Below are 25,742 nucleotides of genomic sequence, written 5' to 3' on the forward strand. Positions count from 1 at the left end.
CCTGTTTGCCTCCTTTTCTTAATGCTTTCTCATCTGTTAGTCCTCGAGCATTGCTATGATCCACATTTATCTCTGTCTGCTCCACACTGCTGTCTTTCTGACAGCATGTATTCTGATAACCTTCACTCCAGCATCACTGCTGCCTGTCTGCATTCTCTTACAGACTCCAGATGTTCCCTCTTGGGGAGGTTGGTGCTTCAGCAGAGTTCAAGCCAAACTATCAAACTCAAAGGTGCCCTGTAAATCTATCAATTCACTCTTTTCTTTCTTTCTTTTTTCTCTTTCTTCCTCACCAGATCTCTGTGCATCTAGTCCAGATGTGGTCAAAAGTGGGCAGATCAAGATAAATGCAGCCATTAAACCTGCCTTTCTGTGACCTGCAGCCCTCTATCCTCAATGTACTTCATTTTTCATCAAGGACCCTGGGGCCAACATTTTATTTTCCTTATTTTATTTCTATTTTAGTCTCTTTCTTTCTGCTTCCTTCTATGTGCATCTTGTCTCCCTCTTTCTCTCCATCTTCACAGTTACATAGTCCAGATGTGGCAACAGCAGCTGTGTTAAGGTTCAGAACAGTTCAAATTCAACTCACACCATATGGGTGATTGAGAGACCCACTCTCTTCTTGGCATACGGGAATGTTCAGGAAAATGAATAGAAGCAGCAACACAGAGACCTTTATGGTGCTTACTTTAAAAAAATAGTGGCAGGCAATGTACTGTGAAATTATTCTGATTCAACATGGGTCAAATGAGCTGAAACATTTTCTATAATCAATTCAAATGTAATATATACAAAAAGAAGTAACAAAAGAAACAAAGCTTAGGCAACTTCACACAAATCTGGCACAAATCTTTTCTCTTACCTCCACTCTACTGGGAAGTGGCAGTATCCAGAGTACACGGGATGAATAGGAGCAAGTAGAAGAAGAGACAGAGTGATGAGAAATGGTTGATAGATGAAAAATAGCAGGATGAGAAAATCAACCATGATGTTACTCTCTGCAAGTCATCACTAACTGTGGAGAGACTGAGAGGCAACCAGGTGGAAGGACAGTGTGTTTTGTTGGGGAACAGGTGTGTGTGTGTGTGTGTGTGCGTGTGCATGTGCGTGCATGCGTGTGTGTGTGTGTGTGTGTGTGTGTGTGTGTGTGTGTGTGTGTGTGAAGGAGTGGCTTTGTTTGAGGAGTAGTAACCAAATGGGGTAGGCAACAAACAGCTGAAAACACAAAGCACAACCAATATAACTGGCAGCTAGCATAACAGCAGGTAGTACTGACAGTAACAACAAACACCGAGATAGAAGCTAAAAAGAAAGCAGACATTTTTTCTCTAATATAGCAGCAGGTTGCAGCAAATTTGAAAAATGTAACACCATAGTATAAGCTGGAAATCAAAACTTGCCACCTGCAACAGTGACTTTTGCAGTTGCTTTGACAGTGTTGGCTCCAGCATTGTGTCTGTTGGAAGCCAGGCACGTATATAGGGCTGGCTTAGTCACCGTCACCTTAAGAACAGAGAGTATCACCTCTCCCACTAATGTCTCCTCTACTGAGGCTCCGGAGATCTGGAGGAAAATGACATTGAGACAAAGAGATAAAAGTTGTAAAAATCAGTCATGCAATGAGCAATTTGCATATAACAGTGCAGAGATGCATGAAGACTTTCTGTGAGAGCATCCTAAGCTTAAATGACAGAGCTGGAAAAAATAACTGCACTTCCTGGAATGGCCACTTGAGGCTGAATTGAGTCCTCTGCTGAATTAAACATAAATATCAGGTTTTGTTTTCTCTGCCTAGCTTTCCTGTTCATAACTGCTGCATGGGAGGTGAATTTTAGCAATAATTTATATAATACAGGGTGCTGCATGACAGTTTATTTATATATAATATTACATATTTTATTAAATATTTATATAAAATATTGATAAATACTGAATCTATTATAACTTTTTTGAAAATTCAAATTATGACTCTTATATATCTCAAATTAGATCTAGACTTTATATAAAACTACTAATAATAAGAGTAATAACAGATTACTACAAGATTTTTTTCTTATTGACACTTTGGTCATTTGATATTTGATAGTGGTCTGAGTAAAACTGGTTAGTTAAAAAAATAATTGTGTGTAAACTCCTCATACACTGATCATTATAGCCTTTGTGTTAAGCTCATAAAATGAAATGCATTCAGTACGTGTCTGGCACTGATATAACCACTTGTATTATTTTAGCAGATTTGAAATTCCCAAAGTATTCACACATTGTAAATCTAGCCAGATAAAATGTATCTGTTGTTTTAGACGATTCATGTATGTACTTATATATTTATAAATGATATGTGAGGACCTCTAAAGTGTGAGCATTTGCGTGTGTGTGAGAGGTGCTATTAAGCGGCTATGTCTATATTTGAAACTGCGTCTGACACCGCCTGCTTTTAGGACAAGCTCCATCCATCCATCCACTGAAATTAATGACCATACCAAGCTGCCAGAAAAACAACTCTCACAGTCATTTTAATCAGCACATGCCCACACATAGTATTTACAGGCATTAAGAGCATGTAATCACTTTGTAGCTAGCACCCAAGACTATTAAATACCCAGACATTATGTGGTGTATGTCGACCACAACAGCATGCATAAGAAATGTCTGCTGCCTGATGAAAAAAAAAGCCCTGTTTTAAAGGTGGTCACATACATGTTCAAGTTTGCATTGTTCCAATTTGAATTTCATGCATTTTTAAGGTTCCAACCCCTTAAAAACCTTAAAAAACAACCCCATCTTTCAATACCTCTCTCACACTAAAAAAAAAAAACCAATTAACACTAATAACAGAGTGTATTATAAGCTAAATGCAAGATCATCTCTTCAATCCTCTGTCACCATGATGATAATTCCTTTGCTGTGATCTCAAAGCCATTAAATAATGTGTGTGTGTGTGTGTGTGTGTGTGTGTGTGTGTGTGTGTGTGTGTGTGTGTGTGTGTGTGTGTGTGTGTGTGTGTGCATGAAAGAGACAGATAAAGACAGCAAAGGTTAAATGTGTAATTTTACATATATATGCATACAATCTCAGGTAAGGTCTTGGTTTGTATATTTGCTAATGCTCACTCTGCTTCATGATTAATTATTTTGTTGCTACATGTACAAGGATTGCACAAATAAATGTTTCCCTGTATGAGTAGGTCTCGGGCAAAGCTCAAAGAAAAGGTGGTACTATAGTAAATGTTCAAAAATTGTAAGTTAAATGTTTATTTTTTACTTTGCGCAGTCTCTAACTGATTTCATTTCTGATAAAGAAAAAAAAAAAAAACCCAAAAACAAGGAGGAAGCCTTATGTTCACTCAAACTGTAAAATGGACAGTTGTTTTTATAACCATAGAATATTGCTTATGACAGCCAAGACAAAAATATTCAGACCTGCGGGTACCCTTAGGTACCCACATTTAGTGTTGATCTTTAAAGTATAGCTTGTGTTCAGTTTCTTACTAAATCATTAGTTGTTTTATGTACAGGAGTAGCAGAAGTAGCTGCTTAATATAACAGTACCATGTTTTTTTAGCTTTCCAGTGTAAGGGGTTTTTGTGTTTGGTTTTGGGGTTGTTGTTTTTTTTTTGCTAGTATAGCGATAATAAGGCCCAGCTGCAAACTTTAAACTTTAAACTCCTTTTACTTTTGTGTCATTTACTCAGTCATCAGCAGATGGACATATATCAATAAAACCGCTCCTATTTTGCAGAGCTACACACAAGCAAGCTTGTCTAAAAAGAGAAAAAAAAATGTATCCAATTATAGTATCCAAGTGGCAAGCCCACTTGGATACTATAATTCTTACTGGAGAACTGAAACCAAGGAACGGACTTGTTTCCAAGAGTGCCTTGTAAGCATTTGCATTTACCCAGTGAACTGTCATCTCTTTAGCTATAGTCAAAAAAGTGGGTAATGATAATGTGTTGGATTTAGACAATAACTATTTGTGTAGTTCTATATCTATGCCTACAGCAGAGAATAAACTATTAATTTGCTTTTGATATGGGGTTATAATGAATACAAATTGCAATCATAACATCACTCTCTCTCACATGACAGCTTGGACATTTAATCAATTATTGTTGCCGCTTTCCCATTATGTACGGCTATGCAGCTGACAATGTGTCACTATTTTAGCTACGTGCTAGAATTTGTCTTATGTTGGCAGTGTGTGACTGACATTTGAGCCAAATTCAACCACTGTTGCAACCACTGTGGGGGAGACAAGCATATTCCTGGTAGGATCACACAGAGGCCAAGGAATGGATATGTATAACTGGCTGGATATTTTGATTAAATTAGATTTTTTTTGTTAAAAAATCAGTATATATTATAAAAATATCAGCATCAGCAGCTGTACAGGTACCCACAAACGCACACACACAAGTTGAGTACTCACAGTATTCCCGTTTTCCAGCCAGGTAATGGTTGGGACTGGATTTCCAGTGGCATTACATTCTAGGGAAATCTGGCTGCCATACGCCACCCTTTTGTCCTTTGGAACCCGCAAGATTCGTGCTGGAGCTGAGGGCACACACAAACAACAATAGCGCAGACAAAAAACACACATGGTCCCACCGCAAGCTACAGCTTACATTAAAATACATACCTTGTACTTCTATGGTGACAGGCTTTGAAAAGGCCAAACCAAAGCTATTCCTGGCCACACAGCGGTACTGTCCTGCATCCTCTTTCTGTATGTTATGAATTTTCAATGCCCCATAGTCGAGAATAGTAACACGGTCATTGACCTGGAAGAGTTATTGTTTGTTTTAAAAATAGAACTGATATATTAGCATTATTTATTACCAACTATTTGTCAACACAGGCTATGAGACACAAGAAAGCAAACTGAAAAACACATAATGGATAACTTTCCTTTTTAAGTAATGTCTTGCAGTTTTGAAAACCTGAAAACTATCCAGCTATTTGCAGTTCTGGTCAAATAGTGAAAAAATAAATTACTCATGAGTATACGGTAATCTCAGACAGTTAATATTAACTCCATAAGTCAGTGAACTACATGTATTTTACCTAGAAAACTTGCAGCAACTGTACCTTGATAAGCTCATCATCTTTGAGCCACGTGACATCTGGTTTAGGGTTGCCAAGGGTAACACAGGGCAACACTGCTTTGGATTCTACCAGTAGTGTTAGATTGGTGGGATGCCTTTTGATCTGTGGCTCTGATGACGAGACCAACAAGACATAGAACAGTGACTTGGAATGTGTTTCTTTTAATGATGCCTTGGTATTAGGTTATTTTTTTCAAAAATGTGAAATAATGATCAGATTTGCTCAAACTCCAGTCATACATCCTCGGAAAAAAGTAAACATACTCATCTTTAGCTGAAGCGCTCCACAGCTCTTGGCAGGTTCTCCAATGCCATTACTGGCAAGGCAACAATACTCCCCATTGTCTGACTCTCTTACATGTGGGATGATTAACATCTGACCCTTTTCCTTGGTAAGGTACCGTGTGTCATAGTACCTAATGGGACAAAAAGGACAGTGCAAAGCAAAGAAGTGATCACTGGATATATGTTCTATATGTAATACTCCTGGGTTAGACTACAGCCCCAACCCAACTCTAAATTGGATCAAAATTAAATAAATAAAAAACAGGAGGGGGAAGGATGGATATATAAATATAGATAGAAACGTATATTTAAGATTAATCAGTGCAAGCACCATGTCAAGAATAATATGCATTGCAGTTCATTAGTGAAAAATAAGCTGTAAGATTAAATATATATGCGCACACACACACACACACACACACACAGGCATATATATATGTATAATCATAGCAAATTTCTTAATTAAACTACAACAGTGAACTTAAATAAAGCTGTAAACTTACATAATTTGGTGATTATTTTTGGTCCAGGTAATCTCAGCAGGGGGGTGTGACTCCACCTCACAGATGAAGGTGGCATTGTGATCCAGTAGAACGTCCACTGTCTCTAATAATGTGATGATACGAGGTGCTACGAAAAAAAGATCCAAAGGAAAAAAATCGAGATTTTTCTTTATACATGTAAGTTATTTATTGTTGTAGTTGTAGAACTTTGTGTTTGAGCTAATACATAAACATAATACGCTGTTAAATGTTTATTGGTTATATGTTATTACCCTTAAAGTCTGAATGAAGAACTGTAAGGATAGTACATTGTATTTGCTGTGATTTTGGGTGCAGGAGCTACAAAACTTGAATTAATTACTTTTTCATTTATAGGTGACTGCAATTTTAGAATTATATTGGCAGTTATTAGTTAATCATTAGATACCGTATAAGTAAACTATGTCTAGAAATCTAAAATACTATTACAAAAGCTTTCATATTTTATAAGGAGCCCTGTTGTTAGACAAAAATAGATATTGGACATTTCACAGTCTGTACATTTTTCTTTTCTTTTTTACATTTATTTCAGCATGCAATATAATGATTCGAGCACATTATAATAAGTGATAAGGAGGTCTCAACAGCTGCATCTTTTTAGCTAAATTATTTGACATTCTTGGCATTCCTCTGTTGGACTGAGTCATCTGTTTTAGTCAGTGAGGATCCAGCTAACACTGCTGACTAATGAGACAGGGTCAGAGGTTTTGTGCTTTGTCACAGTTTTGACCTGAGTAAGCAGAAGAATTTGACCTTGAGATAATGAAAGAAAAAGAAGAAGCATGTTTATTGTCAGAATTACATCTGGAACATTTAGGATTTGGTTAGTTTTGGAGGATTAAGACGAGGAAGGGAGGATAGCACAAAAGGAGAGACCAGTATAGAAGCTGAACTTTATCTAGTGTTTAGAGGGTTGCTGTTAGTCGGGTGAGGTTAAAGCAAAGACAACAGAGAAATTTAACATTCAAGGAAAGCCTTTATCCCCACAGCACCCAATTTTCTCCACTATCTGATTTCAGCACATGGTCTTTGTTAAAACTAGGGTGAATAAGTCACCAATTGTGTGTACAAACACTATGCAAAATATTACACATCTCTTGTGATGTAAATCCATCCAGACTAAAGATATGATCAATATTTATTTGGCTACTACGTCTTAATAACGGACAGGGAGTTGCAGGAATTTTGAGCTTGTATTTTCAACATTGTTTTGTTGCTCTAGGTTATTATATTGAGAAGTAGAGAATTGGTAGTGGGTTTAAAAGAAAGATACAAAAAGCTCACTTTTAAAAGACAAAGAGAAGTAAGGAGATGGAAACACAGGATTCAGATCAGAGAGTTAGGGTTGCTTTAAACTTTGCACGAACTAAGAAGAGAAAGAGGCAAAATATAAACCAGCGGAGGGATGAAAGGAGAGAGCAGAGGAAGGGTGAGAGCATGGAAAGAGAAGAAGAAGAAGAAGAAAGAAGAAGCAGTGATAGGATTAGGGCTTACAGGACATTGTGCTTGTTTTGTCTTTGGTGAAACCAAGATTTCACAATAACATAGCTGGGAGAAGCAGCCACATCCCCACCCTCAATTCAAGGTCACTGCTGCTGTGACTTCCAACTGACTGATGAAAACAAAACCTATTATAAAGCATACTCATGTACTGAAAAAGTCTTGGTCTTTAGAAAAATGATATGTTTGTAGCTAAAGTCAAAGTAAGATGGAGGTCTATGAACTCAGTATCAATGAACTATTCTATGTATTGTCTTGTCAATTTGTGTGGACATTCATTGTCCCAAGAGAACAAATCCTAATAAATTCTGTGGTGAAATAACTTTCCATCTCATTAAAGGCAATTAACCACATGTTGAACTGCTGTTACCCTTGTTGTGGATTAAGGACTAGGCTGAATATCAGGAAACACTTCCTCTTAAGAACTTTAATTTATTTATTTTTTTCAAGTATTATGTTGTATTAAAGTCGCAGCAGATTTGGAGAAGTTTTGCAGACTGTTTGTTTCTGTCTGCAATGTCTTTCCATTGCCAATATTATGTCTGAACAGATGGGTAACATCTGAAGAATGAAGCCAAATGACTCACCACTTAAAGCAAACGAGAACCTCTGCGGATCTGACCCCGGCAGAGGATTTTGTTTTTCCAAAATCTCTGAATGTTTTTTGGACACCAGAAATGACTCAAGGCTGTCAAGGCCACTTACAGTGATCCCTCCTGGCCTTTGCTATAGGCATTACACAAACCTATACAAACTAACAGCAAGTTCCTTTATTATTTTTAGTGTTGCTGTGTTAATGCTGATCTTGATTGGCTGAAGAAGTAGCAACCAGCGTGTTTATGCTAGTGTGCAGCACTTTAGAAATGTGTGTGTAATTCAAGAAATGTCCTGGTAAAATGTATCTTTTCCTAATCTTTATCCCATAAAATGTGCTTTTTTCATACAGCCTGTAACTCATAACCTTTGGTTCCTTTGGAGTTTGCCTTGAATAAAAGTTTATCCTCCGGGTTTTTTCCATGCTCAGAGACAAATTGTAAATACCATCCTCTTTCTCTCACACGCACACACACACACACACACACACAACCAGGTATACTTCAATGCTGTTGTGCAGACCAGATAGAAACTTTTGACTTTTACTTTGGACAAATGAGAACAAAACAAAAAATTAGCATTGTTCTCATGGTGTATCTGGTGCTCAGATGTCTGCAAAGGATTCTTCCATTGTTTTTACTAGTTCAGTTACACAGGCATGTTGAGCAATGTTAAAAAGCCTCTTTAACTAATCAGGCTGCTTTTGAATCCATAAGTGATCTTGATTCTGAGGATAGACTGTCTTACAGCACAGTTAATTACTTAACAATTATACATTGAGTCTGAAGGTGTACATATTGAAAGTCTAATTTTGTTAACTTGACAGATACAGATTGAAACCATAACCCAATGTGTAGATTTCTGCTACTAAAAAAGCCTGGACTGGCTACCTGTACAACCACCAACTATCAAGTATACTTTCTGACTGTCAGTAACAGACACAACATATAAACTCCACATAGAAAGGCCCCAGCTGACCAGGAGACTCAAACCAGTTACCTTCTACTGTGAGGCAATGCTGCAATGTGTCACCACAGTTGGTTCGCAGTCATTTCAAATTAAACCAAACGCGGGAAAATAAAGACAGATCACCCGTAGCATGACATGAAAGTCAATATTTCTGTGCCAGCCATATTGGCTTTGGTCAATTAATCAGTGCCTGAAAAAACACAAAATAAAACAACCAATAGTAATAAGATAATAACACTTTTATAGCACTTGTCTGTCCAGAGTTGCTAAATATTCATTTAAATATTCATCACAGTTTGTTATACTGTGGTCAAGCCAAACTCTGTCACTTGATCTTAAAAAGTGCACCCATAATCATTTAATTTTCACAGATGTTTAAACTCAAATATTGTACGCTATTGTGCAAAAGTCTTGAGTCACCCTTCATTTCTTTATATTTAGCTTTATATTTAGGAAATAGGTTCAGTGATCTATTGAAATCCCAGAAATACAGGTTATAAGAGAAAATAGAAGCCAGTGTCCAAAGAGAAAATTTGAAAGACCTTCAGAAAGCTTGGAGAACTTGTTTTAGACCGCTTTAAAACGTACAAGAAAGTCTGGGTCCTTGGAAGCAAAAGAAAAAAATGAGGGGTGACTCAAGACTTATTGTAAATCCAGTGGAATAGTTTAAGATGGTAATGTGTGGTAGATATTGTTTAAATCAAATCTTCAAGAAATACTTTTATTTTCTTATTTGACAGTAGTTGATCTGCAATGACGTGGAAGAAGCTATGCACATCAATTCAACCTTCTGATCAATGACTTCCACAGGAAAAAACTACAGTCAAACCTAACCCTACACCATGTCAGTCCACCGTGTAGCTTGACTGTTACAATAGCCTCCCAGGCAAAGAGAAACCGCATCTGCACCACCTGTTTCTATGAGACAATTTGTAGCATGTATAGCTTTATGTGTGTAGTCATTAAATAATTTCCAATGTGTAGTAGTGTATTATCGATGACTTCATCTCCATCTTGCATCTCATGACCCTGAAGCTGACCTTATTGGTTCAACAACAAGCTCAGGTTTGCTGTTTCCTCCCAATGTGGCTCAGCAAGAGGTGTACCACTCAGGCTGAGATGTGGTGAAGAAGAAGCAGGAATAGCTAGTTCCCCACCACCTCTACCATATGCTTCAGAGAGGATATCCCAAAGTGTAGGAAGGATGTAGATTTAATCACATTTACACTATGTTGACCTATAAACACCTTCTCCTTTTCCCTGCAGGATGTGCAGTGGGAAACAGGTGATTACATGTGCCAGGAAAAACTCAGACTGCTTTCTCTTTGTCTTCTGCACATTATATTCACTTACACATGTGCACTCATCCAAAGGCACGGTCTTAAAAGGTTTATCCTTGACCTTTTTTTTTTCGTTTTGTTCATCTGTTTACATTTTGTGACATTTATTAGGATTGCTGTTGTAACTTGGCAAGCACATTGCAGCTTTCATGCATAATTAATTCAAACTTCATGTTCTTCTAATTATTCACCACGTCAGTGTAATAAGACACTTTAGAAAACTTTAAAAAGACATGCTTGAAGGACCTCTGGTGTAGGAGTCTCACTTACCTGTCTGCATGTTGTAACATGAAGGGATCAAAATCAGCAGAAAGACCAAAATGTGTTCCACAGTCGTCATCCTTGCTCTAGAATTATTGTTCAGACCATTATCTAGCAGATACATAATGAGACTATGGTGAGATTCCCCCAGTACGTATAGAGATGTTCTTGTTGTGTTTCTCTCCTATGTGCATCTGCGTGTGTCTTAGCCAGGGACAGCCATGAGCTCTGCGCTCAGCAAGAACCAGCTCAATCACTCTGCGTATGTATCTGTCTGTGCGCGTGTGTGTCTTTTAACTTTGTAACTGACGGCGGCAGCTGCTTGCTGTCCTCATGTACAGTCACTCAGGTTGTGTAGTTCTGCTCTAAGCTCCACAGGCTCCAGTGCTGGTCTGTTAACTACATTTAAAGTAATCAACAAACAGTGTTTATTTATCATGTTCATATAAGACACTAGGTACAAGTTTTGGTCAGTATGGGCATACATAAAGACACAGAAATTCTGAAACTTCTACATTTTTTATATGCAGCGCAAATTACTTTACATTGGCATACTATCCTTTTTCTCATGCACCAATGGCTCCATGTAAATCTGGTCAGAGGTGTGATCCTTAAATACACACGTAAAATAGCCAAAAAGCCACTAAAGAGAAAGCTCATGTCAACAATCAAAAGAAAAATAAGGTATATTTTATCTGCAGATGTATCCTCTTTTAATATTAATACCAAGTCATTAATATTAATATATAAAGAAATTTACAAATATGTATTTTTAAAAATATATAGACAGGCTTATTTTAGCACATTACTTAACATGTATTTACTGTTATATATTGACACACACACACAATCCAGAAGGAAGCCTTTGTGCCCACCTGTTGCCTGCCAGCCTGTACGTCCTGTTTTATTTTGGGAAAGGAATGGCATTTCAGTTCATTTGCTCCTTATCCATTCTGCTTCAGATACACTCTACTATTGTACTCCATCAGCACACACAGTTAGCTTCAGTCTGTCATCTGTGTAGATTTAACTGTTGACTTAACAGATGTCACAAGGAGGTTTGTTTCAAAAAATTAATAAATAAAGCGGATTAAATTAAACGTAAAATACAAAGGATTGCTTGTTTGTGACCTTCTTGTTTTGTTTTGTTTTATCATTCTGTTCTTATGGGCTTTTTGGCTAATTAGCAAAAGCCTAGAATGTGAGAATTTCTTAACTTACAGTCCATGTAAACGTTGCGTCTGATGAAATAATTCACATCTGTTGATTGTCTAGCTCCATTCACCCTTTGCTGTTTCAAAGAGTACATTAGCCTATTATATAGTAAACAGTATACAGTAAATGTTATATAAAAGCACAGGATTTTATTAGTTTACACTGCTGCTTGACAGAACTGGGCTGTATGTAGTGTCATGAGTCCAGTTTTTAAAAAAATCAGTTTTATTGTTTCATGAAAGTGTTACAACACCAAAGTAACCCAAACACATCAAAGAGATCAGGTTTTAACCTGGTATCAAACCAGGATAAAACTGAAAAAGATCCCACTGATACTGATAGGCCTGGAATCTCTGACTCAGCATTACCAGATGTCTCTGTTAAATATTTGCACTAATACTCTGACTCCCTCTGCTGACAGAATCGCAGCAGTGGCTCCAATTTGCATCAGACTGAGGTTTGCAAACATACTTTAAAGACGTCCATTGTTTTGATAACCTTAAACTTTTTAACTTTTTTTTCTCCACATAGGCTGTACTACCAGGTTTCTCTCCTACATTTTAGTATGTATTCATATGTATGTATTTGTTTAAATGTGTTTGTTGGTGCTCACATGCATGTGTATTTGACACAAATTGCTTATTTGATAAGATCATTGCTAAGGCTTTTGAGATTATGACACTTGAACAAAACGTCTGTTTTCTTTTGAGAGAACATAAAAAATTACATTAAACTCCAAAGTCACATTTTTCAGTTCAGGTCAATTCAATTTTATTTATATAATGGCAAATCACAACAACAGTTACCTCAAGGTGTAATATAAGGTAAAGAGCATACATTAATACATTAAAACCAAACAATCAGATGACCCCCTATGAGCAAGCACTTGGAGAAAGTGGGAAGGAAAAACTCAATTTCAACTGGAAGAAACCTCCAGTAGAAGCATGCTCAGGGAGGGGCAGTCATCTGCTCAGGGCACTCAGGGCATCGTGGGAACCCCCCCCAGTAGAGGTTCAGAGTTACCTGATCCAGCCCTAACTATAACCTAATAAAAAGAAGGAGTCAAGTTCTATTTTAAAAGCAAACATACTGAATGTTGACTTGTAGGATTTTGTGGTGTTACATGCTGTAACCTGAACATCAACAAAGTAAATGTTTGATCCAGTGTAAGACACCTGGTCTAAACTTTTAAAAGGACAAATGTGCAGGATGTGAATAAACTCTGTATTTAGAATGTTGAAGACTTTCTAGATGGTTCAGTCCAAATGGTACAAACATCAACAGTGTTCCAATCCGACTACAATCTCAGTTGATTTGTAAAATTGCCCAGCAGGCAAATGTAATGCGTTATGCATAACCCCCGCTCTCACTCTCTCCGGGCATGCATGCACAAACGCACAGTTAAGTCGAGTCATATCTGGTGTCAGTCAGCCACTCCCTATGAACACTGTCTCAACATGTTCTGTAATAATTAACCAGCTGCTGTGGGGTGCTACACACGCTCACCTCCTGCCACATGCACCGTACTCTGGACCTCCTACCACAAACACACATGTACATTATGCACACATGAGAGCTCGAACATGGAGTGAACTTGCTTCATTCTATAGAAGATTAAAAGATACACTAGTCAGGTAAGAGGAAATTTACTTTTGGTACATGTTTACTTTATACTTTGGTTTGTTAACGTGTTCTTTGCAGCTGTAAAAGAACCAAAGAGTGTCTGGCTTAACAAAATGGAAATGAAATGCGTTACACCTCTTTCAGAGCAACACTTGCCAGTCACATTAAGAAAATAAAAGACTGTAATAGTTGAATTCTTTATATTATTTGTATGAAAAGCATACTCATTCTATGTTAGCCACATGGGGCGGACACCAATGTCACAGACTAGAGCTCATGTGACTCGAGTCATACAGTAGCCTGATACAGCACAGTTTATCTGTAGGCTGGAGTAGAACAAAGCTGGGTTCTTTATCACAATGTTTGTCAAGTTTTGCAGCCCAGGTGCAAGAAACAACCAGAAGGTATATTAAAATGACATAATCAGGTCAAATCTAGGGAGAAACAAAGAGCAAGGGCTATGTATGAAGACAGTCAGATACAGATAGGAGTGGCAAAATGGGGAGGAGCAAAAAGTAAAGTAAAGGAAATAAAACAAATACATTGGTGTGTGTTTGTTTTCTTTGGCTTCATTCCGTTTTTATAGAACCACAGCTGACAATCTGAAAAAGGCTTTTATTGCATACACACACAAAATCATCTGTTCAACCTCCAGATAACATCGTACTAAAAGTAAAGTGAAGCAGTCAACTGTGGCACTGAATTGTGTGAAGTGTATATGCCAAAGAGTTGTAAAGGTTTCCGAGTGATTATCTCATGCTATCAGAACATATGCCCTCTCAAAATATAAATAAATAAATAAATCTATTTCCTGATGGTTTGTTTAGCGGATTAGCAGAGAGAGGGCTGTAAAGTGTTTACCTACAGTGGGATTTTTACTCACCACTAGTCTCTTGAGAGAACATAAATATATGTCATGGTTCTATTCAAACGTCACATTTGATGCTGGCAATTTCTTTCTTTTTTGTTTTTCTTTTTGCCTGCAAGCAAGATTTACAACTTTAAAGGTCACTTGTCTTCCAGTGGATGTCCACCCTCAAAGCATGCTTTGTATAGACTTTAAGAGTAAACTTTTGATTATAATATGCAGAATATTTTTTAAATGAAGAATTAATTCTAAAAATGTATAACTACATTGTAACAAAATGCAAAAAACAAAATTATTTAAAATAATTACATGTTTGTGAATACACTATAATACTGTGAATGTGGATGCTGTGTGAAATGGTGATAAATTGCTGGGCATTCATTATATTCTTCAGTATATATACAGTAGTTGTTTCCTTTATATTACAAAGGCTTATAAGAGGTCAGTGAAAGAGCTGACATTATTATATGCTAGAGCTTAAATTTTCTGCAGCTTACTACCATGTATCACTTTTTTTTACTAGAAACTGTTCTTGTCGATCACATTAGTGCTGTGATTTCTTAAAGCAAATACCATTGGAATGATTTAACCTTTGCATAATGTTCAGGACAAATTTGGACCATTTCAAGATTAAATATAAAAATAAAATACTTACAAATGTCTAAATGTCAATCTTTTAGCCTGAATAGTGGCTTGAGAAGTATTGCCATGGCACAGATACAAGGTCTGAAATATGGTTGGATTATGGAGGTCCAAAACCCAGTTAGGGCCTTTCTGTGTGGCGTTTGCATGTTTGACCAATTCCAGAGCACTTGGGTTATTCTGGCTTCCTCTCACAGTCCAAACACATACCTGTTAGTTTAATTGATAATTCTAAATTGGGCATTTGTATGAGATATTGCTTGAGCTGCACTATGAAGTCATAAAGTGATATATATATTAATTTTAAATGGTTAAAACAAAACTTGTAGCTAAAAGTGCTTTGAGTGGTCACAAAGAACAGAAAGGTTATATATAAATGAAAGTACATCCTGTGCTTGTTTGTGCTGTGTAACTACAAGCAAGCAAAATAAACAAATGAGAATCGTTTTATACTGCGCAAACTGAGATTAAACTAACTGAGAGCTAAGATTAAAACAGAGCTCATAAGTGGGGTTGTGGGATCATAAGATTAGAAAGGCACGTGACTTACCAATGCTTTCAATGCACAGACTGGTTTGCAATAGGCAAGTTTTTGTTTTTTTGTTTTTTGCTTTAAGATTTAATTATAAATGGGGTTTTTTTGTGAAACAAGTGAAGACAATGATTAATGATTATAATAGTTCAACACGGTTATATTTGTTCTTGCGATTTTCACTCTCAATAAAAAATAGATAAATTACTATGCTTGTAATGGTTAAATCTCTTAGGTGAGATGATGTTCTCAAAAATGAGTGTTATTAAACTTAAAAAATGAAACACGTATTAATCTTAATAGGCAATTTATACATTCTAAAAAGAGTTGCTGATTAAAATTTGTTGGAAACCCTAAACTCTGCATGTTTAAGAGGGAAAACATACAAACTGCTGTATTTAACTCAAACTCGGGAGCTGGAGTCAGCATGATGAGCATGATAATACTTTTTTTAAAAACAATTTTAGCAAACGTTATTATAAAAGTACATTTGCTCTATGCCAGGGGTGTCAAACTCAAATACACAGTGGGCCAAAATTCAAAACTGGAACAAGGTCGCAGGCTAACATTAATATTTATTGAAAAAAAAAATCTTCCTCCAGATATAAGAATGAATCTTTTCTTATGGGCTCAAACAAGTTTTGCTGAAAACCTGAATATGGAACAAGCAAAGCTTAATACTAAACAATATATATATATTAGCTGTATAATACCAGTAGGCCAGCTCTAATAGTAATTTGGTATGGCTTCGCGGGCCAAATGTAATTAGGCTGCGGGCCAAATTTGGCCCGCGGGCCAGAGTTTGACACCTATGCTCTATGCCATGTACTTCAGTACTTCATTCACACAAACATGCCCACCTGGGATTTGTTACATAGACCCTGGATTTTCAAATAAACTCCAACTCCAAGCTTCTATCATTATGATGACCATTATTATTGTAATTAGAGGAGTTGTAGTAGTAGTAGCACATGGTTAGAAACATAGTGTTTTCTATCAGAAAAGAGTAAAAAAGAGTCTTGACTGATGCTTTGATACATTAGGGATTGTACATTGTGCTTTACTGTTACAGTGCCTAAATGCAGTTTTACATTAAAGTTTGTTGCCAGATTCAGTCAAATCTTCATGTGCACATAAGATACAAATACCAACGTTTTTCTGTAGAAACTCCGTGCTTAAAGTTTTGTTATTGTTATCGTTGTAGCTGGCACGTCTCCCTGTGCAAGAGGAAACAGTCAGTCAGAAAGAGGAGTGCCGTGGCTTCTGGTATGACAGCTGCTGAATAACTGAGATATTACTTACCAGCAAACAGGCTGAGGCAGAGAAAACCGGTAAGAATGAAAGAAATAGACATATATGACTGCTGTTTTCAGACTGCTGGGAGTTTTTGCAGGATTCCAGAAAATAACAGGAGAAAGAAGTTTTTGCTTTTTTGTTTTTTAAATGAGGCAACATGAATATTCCAGCAGTCCTCTTTGTCGGTCACAGACTTCGGCGTCTCTGACCAAAGAATAAACAAATGGTTAGGTCTACACTGTCATCACGGGTTGCTGGGTGGAGTGCAGCTATAAAATTTCTTAGAGACGAGCACAAAAAAGAAAGTAAAAGAGTGAATGCATGTTAGAGAGAGAGAGAGAGAGAGAGCAAGAGAAAGAGAGAGAGGGATAAATATAACACAAACACATCAGAGAGAGAGACAGAGAGACTGGAAAGAGATATTTAAAGCACAGAAGGAAGAAAGAGGCAGACACAAAGACAGTGAGAAGAGAGGATAGCTCTGACTCACCATGTTAGAGGAGGTAAGACTCGATTTATTTAATTTGTTCTTGGAAACACTGACAGCTGGTTCAGGATTGTAGAAGTGCACTGTAGCTCCCAGTGTCTTTCCTTGCTCAAGTTGCACATAATGCTGGTTAACTATTTTTATGGAGCCATATGCACGACTACGCAATACTGTTCACCAAGTTGGCAGCATCTGGTGTTAGTCACCTGATTTTACACTCAAGCTTACACGTATATGTTTGAGGGGTTTTTTATAAAGTTTTCATTAACTTTATAAAATTGTTTGTTTGTTTTCACAGCAGTAGATGACCAGACATGAATGAAGCAGCTCTCCTCCCAGTCATCAAGGCAGGGAATGGGAGAACACTGTCCAGGTGAGTTACTTTGTATACTAAATGTCATTTATGTATTCTGTATTTCATGTTCCCTTAAGTGGTTCCAAATAATCTGACAAAGAATACAGAATATAAAATAATAAACTAATAAATATGACCTGAACATTGTCGGGCTGTGCTGTGCAAAACCTTACATTTAGTTTTTTATTAATTTTAGAGCAGAGTTTCTCTCCCTGTTTAATACCTACAACTGCTTCCTGAAGGACCAGACTCAACTTCACCTCACTTACGCTCAGGTATGATTTAATAAGAATTTGAAATAGGTTTCCATTTTGTTTCCCAATTCTTGAGATGTTCACATTGCTAGTTAGTAATGATAATTAATAGGTAATATACAAAAGCACCATGATTCAATGGTTAGTGCTTTGGCTTCCTGGGGTCAAATGCACCTGCCTGTTTAGGCCTGTCTGTGTGGAGTTTGCATGTGTGTGGGTTCTCTCACACTACTCTGACAGAAAAAGATTGTTTGTCCTTGTCTGTGGTAGCCAATAGACTGCAGACCTGAGTCCTGTACTTCAGTGTTAATCCTGGGTTTTTAGTACTGTGAAGGTGGATCACTTCTTACAGGTGTAGATGGTAGCTTACACTGCTAGCCTAACCTGCTCAGGAGCAGGTTATGTTCCACATCATAGATCAACAGGTATTTAACCACCACCTACTAGCCAGTTTTTCCTGAAAATAGCGTCACCATTCCTGGAAGATCTCCCAGACTTCTTTGCACAGAAAGTAGGTGGGCCTAAAGTTCAAGTAGTTTCTAAAGTCTCTGTGTTTCCCCATTGAGCATCAGTATTAAATATAGATTCCTATGCATAAATGTATTCCTTGATTTTCTGTTTTCCTGTTCACAGTGAACAAATTAAAACAGTGTTATTATTCTATAAACTTAAAATAAAACCTAAAACAAAGCACCCATTTGTACTTGCTGCTCTTACTGCGTATTGCATTTGCTTGTAGAATAAGCCTATTTTTTTTATATTTATTTGTTATTTGCTTGTTTGTTTCTTAGACCATTAAATAATAACCAATTATCATCCATTAGATTCCCCCATGACATAATGATAGAGCTGTAATTTTGATAATTCTGTTGATAATTCTAATGTCTCATGCAGTCTCCAACTTTATAGCTATATGCAGTCCCGATCAAAAGTTTTAGACCACTTGAAAAATGGCATAGTTGAAAAATTTTGCATAGTTGGATCTTAACTAGGTTCCAAGGTTCCAACTGAAACTGAACTGTTTTAGAGTTGATCAAAAGTTTAGGACCAAACCTCCCAAAAAAAACCTGTAAACCCCACCAAAACAGAAATCAAAGTTCCAAACATGAACTCAGTATCGAATAGCTCCACCATTATTGTTGATCACTTCAAAAAAATGTTGTGGCATGCTTGATGCAAGCGTTTCCTTGAGGTGAGTGGGAACATTTCTCCAAGTGGTGAAGACAGCTGCACGAAGGGCATTTATTGTCTGGAACTGCTGTCCAATTTTATAAACGTCCCTTGCCATCCATCCCCAAAGGTTCTCAACTGGATTTAGATCAGGGAAACACACAGGATGGTCCAAAGAATGATGTTATTCTCCTGGAAGAAGTCCTTGTCCTGTGGGTGTTGTGTACTGTAGCGTTGTCCTGTTGAAAAATCCAGTCGTTACCACGCAGACGAGGGCCATGAGGGATGCTCTCTGCAGCATCTGGATATGGTCAGCAGCCGTTTGACACCCCTGCACCTCCCGAAGCTCCATTGTTCCACTGAAGGAAAAAGCACGCCAGACGTTACGATGCCCCTTCCACTATGGCGTATAGAAAAACATCTCAGGTGGGATCTGCTTGTCATGCCACTAATGTTGGAAACCATCAAGACCATCAAGGTTACACTTTTTCTCATCAGAGAATAAAACTTTCTTCGACCTTTCAGTGTCCCATGTTTGGTGCTCTCTTGCAAAGTCCAAACAGTCAGTTCTGTGGGATTCAAGGAGACGAGACCTTTGAAAACCTTTTGTGTTTGGGAAGCCCTTCAGTCTCAGATACCATCTGATGGTTATTGGGCTGCAGTCGGCACCTGTAATTTGGGTCAAGGATTGTCCAGTGTCTTGACGGACAGCCAATTGGATTCTCCAGCTCCATGCCGGTGAAATTTTGGGGTCTTCCACTTGAGTTTTTTGTTCCATAACCCTCAGGATCACTTAGGAAATTCCAAATAACTGTCTTACTGCGTCCCACCTCGGCAGTGATGGCACGCTGCGAGAGACCCTGCTTATGCAGTTCAACAACCCGACCATGTTCAAAAAGGGAAAGTTTTTTTTCCTTTGCCATCAGAACAACATGACAGTGTGACTACCTGACAGAAAATCCACATTTTTGCACAGATTTGGCCTTTTAAAGGCATGTGGTCTTAAACTTTTGATTGGGACTGTATCTAGCCATATAGCTAATAGTGAAGCTTGTTTTAACATGTCTGTGTATGTGTTTCTGTAACAGGAAGCAGATGGCACGGTGGTGGTGGAAGGCATGCTGAATATCTGCTGGGGAGTACGGAGACCAATCAGGCTGAAAATACAGGATGACAAACAAATGTTTCCATTTGTTCCTAAGACCTCTCCAGATCCCACCAGTCCAGTCAGCCCACTGGAAAGCAAGAGGTTAAAATCAAATTTTGTACAATATTTTTAGTACTGGTGGGAAACAGTGGCTCTGTGGTTGCCACCATTGCCTCACAGCAAGAAGATCCTGCGTTTGCCTCCACCATCTGACCGCGGGCTTTGCATGAGCTCCCTGCGTCTGCATGGGTTCTCCCGAGGTACTCCAGCTTCTTCCCACAGTCCAAAGACATGCAATTGGTGAGGTCAAGTTAATTGGTGACTCTAAATTGGCCATAGGTGTGAAAGTTGGTGAATGGTTGTCTGTCTCTCTCTGTTATCTCTGCTTAAGACTGGCAACCTGTCCAAAGTGTACCCTGCCTCTCAACCAGTGGTAGCTGGACTAGGCTTCAGCTCACACGCGACCCTACTGCATGACTACAGTAGTTATATAGCTAAAGTGTTTCAGGTTTTGTTTTCATAGTCAATCTTTCTTTCAGAGGAATGTCACGATGGGGAGAATATGTTGACCTTCACCAGATAGATGAGATGGTTGAGACGCCACAAGAAACAATCAAAAACCCTTTACCAGGTGAACGCCTTTTTCTCTTCACTATCTCTGTCATTTCTCAAAAATGCTATCTTAACCATTAAATTATAGTATATTATAGATATTGTTGGACATAAGATCTTGGCTTATGGATTATCATCAAATCTTATTGTTAGCTTTAGTTGAATGTTATGTCTACTTGTTTACACATATTTAAAACTGTCTTGTTTATTGTAGTTACATCATATGTTGAATGTGAACCTTTTTTCTCTGGGGGTGTTTGCACAAAAAGGACCACCTGTTTATGAGACCTCAACCCTGCGCCCTCCAAAGCAGAAGAATCCAGAACAGGAAGCAGAGTCCAACCTGTTCCGCTGTATGAGTGATGCCTCGCTGGTTAAAAGAAGGAGGGGCACGGGAAAGTCAGCAGCTCAAAGAGAAAAAGAAAGGCAGCATCGCTTTTCAATCAATGGCCACTTCTACAATTACAAAGTGGGTTTCTGCTTAAAACTGCCCTCAGGGCTTCTTTTCTTCATCATGAGTTTAAGGTCAGTGTTGTTTCACTCTGTTCTACAGACCTCGATCTTCACTCCGTGCTTTGGTACACCAACTAAAGTTTGTATCTCTAGCAGAATGACCACAAACCAAGTCATTGAACAGCTGCTGCACAAGTTCAAGGTAAGTTTGGTACCAGAGGACTAGTACAAAAAACGATTGTAATTTATTTTGTGTACATGCAAGTGCTGTGAAAAAAAGGATTTTCACCTTCTTGAGTTTTTAAAGGTACAGTAAGTTTATGAGGTTTTTAATAGACAAAACCCCAATTTTGAACACATAAACAACATAGACATCACCAGTCCATTCTTTTATGCATGTGACTAGAGACCAGGCACACATATAATGCACCTCATAACTTTTCATTCAAAGGTCACAAATAGCTTACACACTGTACCTTTTAAAGTTTTTAAATGATGACTTCATTTATTCAGGAGGGAAAAAAACAGCAACCCAAACATATCTCTGCATTGTCCCCTCTTGTTAAATCATTAATTTTTTATTTATTTTTTTGGAATGCTCATGTTCATTTTCAGCAGCCACACCCAGGCCTCATTACTGTCAGACATGTTGAATCAGGTAATCGCTTAAATAGAACCTGTCTGAGAAAATTAAACGGGCTAAAGGAGCTCGGAAAGCGACACACATTGCCTAAACCTAACCTACTTAAGAACAGAGTCAGAGGCATCTCAGAATGGAAAGGGTTACAAAGCCATTTCTAAGGCTTTGGGATTCCAGTGAAACAAGGTGATAGCCATTATTCACAAAGGGAGAAAACTTGGAACACTGGGGAAACTTCCCAGGACTGGCCGCCCTACAAAACTTACAACATGAACTCATTCAGGGCCTAACAAAAGAACCAGGTTTATATCCTGTCACATCAAAAAAGAACATTATACCAACAGACAATGGTGATAGTGCGATGCTCTGTAGTTACTCACGGAGCAACTCCAGGTCCTTGCTGCTCTAGGACCTGGATGACTTCTTGTAATTAACGGAATCATGAATTCCTGAAGGAGAGGTTTGGATAGCTTTTGTCCCTTAAAAAATGAAATCATGATCTAAAAATTGTAGTTTATGTTTGCTCAGGTTACCCTTAAATGAAAATTATGAACACAAATGAATATTAAAATTTGCTTAATGATCTGAAATAAATGAGTGTGACAAATATGCAAAAATCCAAGAAATTAGGAAGGAGTCAAAAAAAAGAAACCACAGCACTGTTTAGGGAGGGAGGTACACTATATTGGCAAATGTATTTAGTCACCCATATCAATCACTGAATCCAGGTGGTCCAATCACTTCCAGGGCCACTGGTGTGTAAAATCAAGTCACTAGGCACATAGAGTTCTTCTACAAACATTTGTGAAATAATGGGTTGCTCTCAGGGTTGCAAATATCTTATTAAACCTCATGGATTAAGCATGGGATGTAAATAATGTATAGTCAGAATTCATCAAACCATAATAACTTCATCCAAAAAAAAAATTATATATTTATATATTACTTTGGCTGTATGTTCATCAGATACAGAACGATCCTCAGGAATTTGCTCTCTACTGTCTTCATCAAAGTGGAGGTGGGTTCATCTTTTCCACAAGAAATGCAATAATTAGACATAGCACAAGAAAATGCTGCACCAATGTGGCACTTGTGTGCTTTGTCCAGAAAAAAGGAAGCTGAGTAACACAGACCAGCCGTTATGGGAGCGCACACTGCAGGGACCCTCTGATGACATCATGAAGATTTTTTTGATGGATGCGGATGAAGAGGAAGTTAGTGATGATGTGAGTGCAGTAGCCATGCCTTAACTTATGGTAACATAATGTTACCCTTTAAGTGTTTTAAGGTACCTTCATTTACTTCTAATAAAGAGTTTTCTGCTTTTTTATTTGTTGCAAACTATATCAACCATATTTTTCTTTGCAGGTAGCTCAATATCTGAACATTGAGCTTCCAATCCTTGAAAAAGTTTTACAGAAACTCAAAGACGAGGAGAACAGAGAGATACAAAGGATTGAGAACAAGTTAGTATACAATTTTATATGCTTAAACGCTCTTAAAATGCTTTCTCACGAGTGCAATTAAGTATTGAAAATAGAGAAAATTAATAAAGAGCCTAACGGTGCGTGCTTTACCACTTATGCATGACTACATCTTCCTTTACACCAGTCAAAAAGATGTGCATAACCAACATTCACCGGTCACGTATAAAAACTGTAGTAACGTTTGAGGTCAGGTGGTGGCGCCAATATTTAAACTTTCTCATTTATATTTTTGCTTGCTTATGGTTTCTGTATCTCTCTCTTAATCTATCTATCTATCTGTGTGTGTGTGTGTGTGTGTGTGTGTGTGTGTGTGTGTGTGTGTGTGTGTATGTGTGTGCCAGGTACAAACACCAAAAGAGAGTCCTGTCCAATATGTTAAACTGTAAGATGTCACGTCCCATTGAGACCAGTGTCTAACAACTCACCTGATTTTCTAAAACAAGATTCAACATTCAGTACAGCACCATTTCCATGTTCAACAATGAAAGATCTACAGAAATATGAGGAATTCTTTTCCCTTGTTTTTTTTTCTTCACGCACTCTTTAATGTTATAATTCTGAATCTCTGATACATGATAAAGATGAACAATTTGGGATATGAAGCATGAAGCTGGTGTATATCCCATACAAAAATATATCATCCTTCCAGTCTTATGTGTCTTTTTCTATTTTAAACTGTAAAAGAAATTAAAGATGCAAATGTAAGACGTTGCTGCCAGAAATTGTAGTTCACTGTGTCCGTGAATAAATATGGGACCAAATGGCCACTTCTGTTTGTGCTTTCTGTTTGCTATGTTTGAGTTATGTGTGCCACTGGAGCTTTTCAAGGGTTATTTGGACTCTGCTCAAGGTTAAATTCTATTATATATTTTATCAATGATCAATATATGTGTATATAGACTTTTGATAAAACTATATTGATTGTTAAAAACCTGCTGAAACCATAGTGAAATTATGACCTTTACTCTTTTTTTGTGTACTTTGTTATTTTATATGTGGTTGAGTTGGATGGATTTTATTGCTGATTTCTGGTATTTATTTTACTGGTTTGTAATAAAGTGTTGATTGGCTCAATGACCACAATGGAAATAGTTCTTGTATGTGGTGTTCATCAAATTTTAATCCAGACAAAACTTTCCTTGAGTCTTAGCATTTGCACGTTCCTCAGACTCCTGCATTTTCCTCTCTACGTAGTTTTCCCAGTGTGTTTCTATCTCTTCCATGAGAGTCTGCATAATACTTTGTACTTACTGTAGGCCTTTGTTATTTTGTTTCTCTGCCTCCACCCTTTTTTGTTTTATTTGTTTGCCTTCATCTGAACCTCTCAAAGTGGCTGGTGGTTAATTTGTCACTTAGTCAGCCAGACATCGTTCCAAAGATGCCACACATGACAGGTTGAAAGTGGGGGAAATATGTCTAAGATGAATCATAAGATGACAAAAATGCCACTTTAATTAAATATAGCAATCATCAACAATGGTACAAACAAGATGACAAAGAGTGAATGCAATAATAAGCTACTTTGGGGGACAGATAATAGGAAAACTGGATGACAGGAGATAAAACCAGTAAATAAAAGTCCTCTCTCATTTTGCTTCTCTGTGTCTGTGTGTGAAAGATGGGAAAATGCTTACAGATGGAAAACCTTGTCTTAATAGTTAAATAATGAATGTGAAATGAGGTGAGCACTGCAGTTTAGAGGCAAAGACTTTGTAATGGCTTGCCAGCCCACCAGACAGCCTTATATTACTAAGCAATTTTCCTCTGCCATGATGAATGACTAAATGAGAATAAACAGATGTTTTATTGTAGGATAGAGTTTCCATGTGCACCAGTTTCCAAATGGTAGACTTTTAAGAAATGGAAAATGAGTGTTCCCAGTGGCACAGTTTTGCTGTTCCATCATGAAGGAGATCCATAGATGTTAGCTGTGCAAGCCCCAGAAGAGGTTTTACATTTCTGTTTTTGAAAATTGGGTTTTACTCAAGAGGAAGAATGTATTCTTATCCACTAAATGCAATTTTTCATTTAGTTCATTCATTTAATTTTCTTTCTTTTTTTAAAAATATCATACAAGTTTGTAGTTTTAACTGAGATAATATTGTACATGCAGAGCAAATATGTGATCTATGTAAGTGTCTGACAACTCTGGGTGTAAGCCACAAGTTTAAAGAGTAAAAGAGAGAGAGAGCATTTTAGCAATACAGATAAATAGATTATTAGTTGGGTTTATTAGCTCGTTTAACTGCCCATTAACAAACATGCACAAATGTCTAACCAGCCATTCACTTGCTAGCAAGGTCAAACTGGTTCATCAGAATTGAGAAGAAAAGTAATGGTTTCTCATTCCAGATAGATGTACA

General features: G+C 37.5%; 2 protein-coding genes across 6 annotated transcripts in view; one reads left to right on the forward strand and one right to left on the reverse strand.

Annotated features, from left to right (window-relative positions):
• musk (muscle, skeletal, receptor tyrosine kinase) overlaps positions 1-10,847 on the reverse strand; it is a 33,018-nt gene extending 22,171 nt beyond the window's left edge. The window contains exons 1-7 of the mRNA XM_087843586.1: positions 10,608-10,847; positions 5,896-6,022; positions 5,372-5,523; positions 5,091-5,218; positions 4,642-4,783; positions 4,432-4,556; positions 1,400-1,566 (exon numbers count right to left, since the gene is read on the reverse strand). Coding sequence (XP_087699712.1) covers positions 1,400-1,566; positions 4,432-4,556; positions 4,642-4,783; positions 5,091-5,218; positions 5,372-5,523; positions 5,896-6,022; positions 10,608-10,722 — 956 coding nt within the window. The 5' untranslated portion in view covers positions 10,723-10,847. The remainder of the gene's footprint in view (positions 1-1,399; positions 1,567-4,431; positions 4,557-4,641; positions 4,784-5,090; positions 5,219-5,371; positions 5,524-5,895; positions 6,023-10,607) is intronic.
• A 2,453-nt stretch (positions 10,848-13,300) lies between these two features.
• Positions 13,301-24,397, forward strand: rassf6 (Ras association domain family member 6). 5 transcript variants are annotated; one of them, XM_035909813.2, is made up of 12 exons: positions 13,301-13,447; positions 16,683-16,809; positions 17,560-17,634; positions 17,813-17,891; positions 20,129-20,289; positions 20,727-20,818; positions 21,069-21,268; positions 21,353-21,454; positions 22,859-22,910; positions 23,000-23,118; positions 23,261-23,358; positions 23,721-24,397. In XM_035909813.2, exons 3-12 carry the CDS (start codon positions 17,576-17,578, stop codon positions 23,794-23,796), a joined length of 1,038 nt encoding a protein of 345 aa, XP_035765706.1. In that variant the 5' UTR covers positions 13,301-13,447; positions 16,683-16,809; positions 17,560-17,575; the 3' UTR covers positions 23,797-24,397. The 5 variants fall into 5 exon arrangements, with proteins under 5 accessions (XP_035765706.1, XP_035765707.1, XP_035765709.1 ...); XM_035909814.2 differs by having other exon boundaries at positions 17,563-17,634; XM_035909816.2 differs by lacking the exon at positions 16,683-16,809.
• Positions 24,398-25,742: the final 1,345 nt, after the last annotated feature.

Source organism: Neolamprologus brichardi, chromosome 7 (genome assembly GCF_056152115.1).
Source record: "Neolamprologus brichardi isolate AB-2024 chromosome 7, ASM5615211v1, whole genome shotgun sequence".
NCBI classification, from domain to species: Eukaryota; Metazoa; Chordata; class Actinopteri; order Cichliformes; family Cichlidae; genus Neolamprologus; species Neolamprologus brichardi.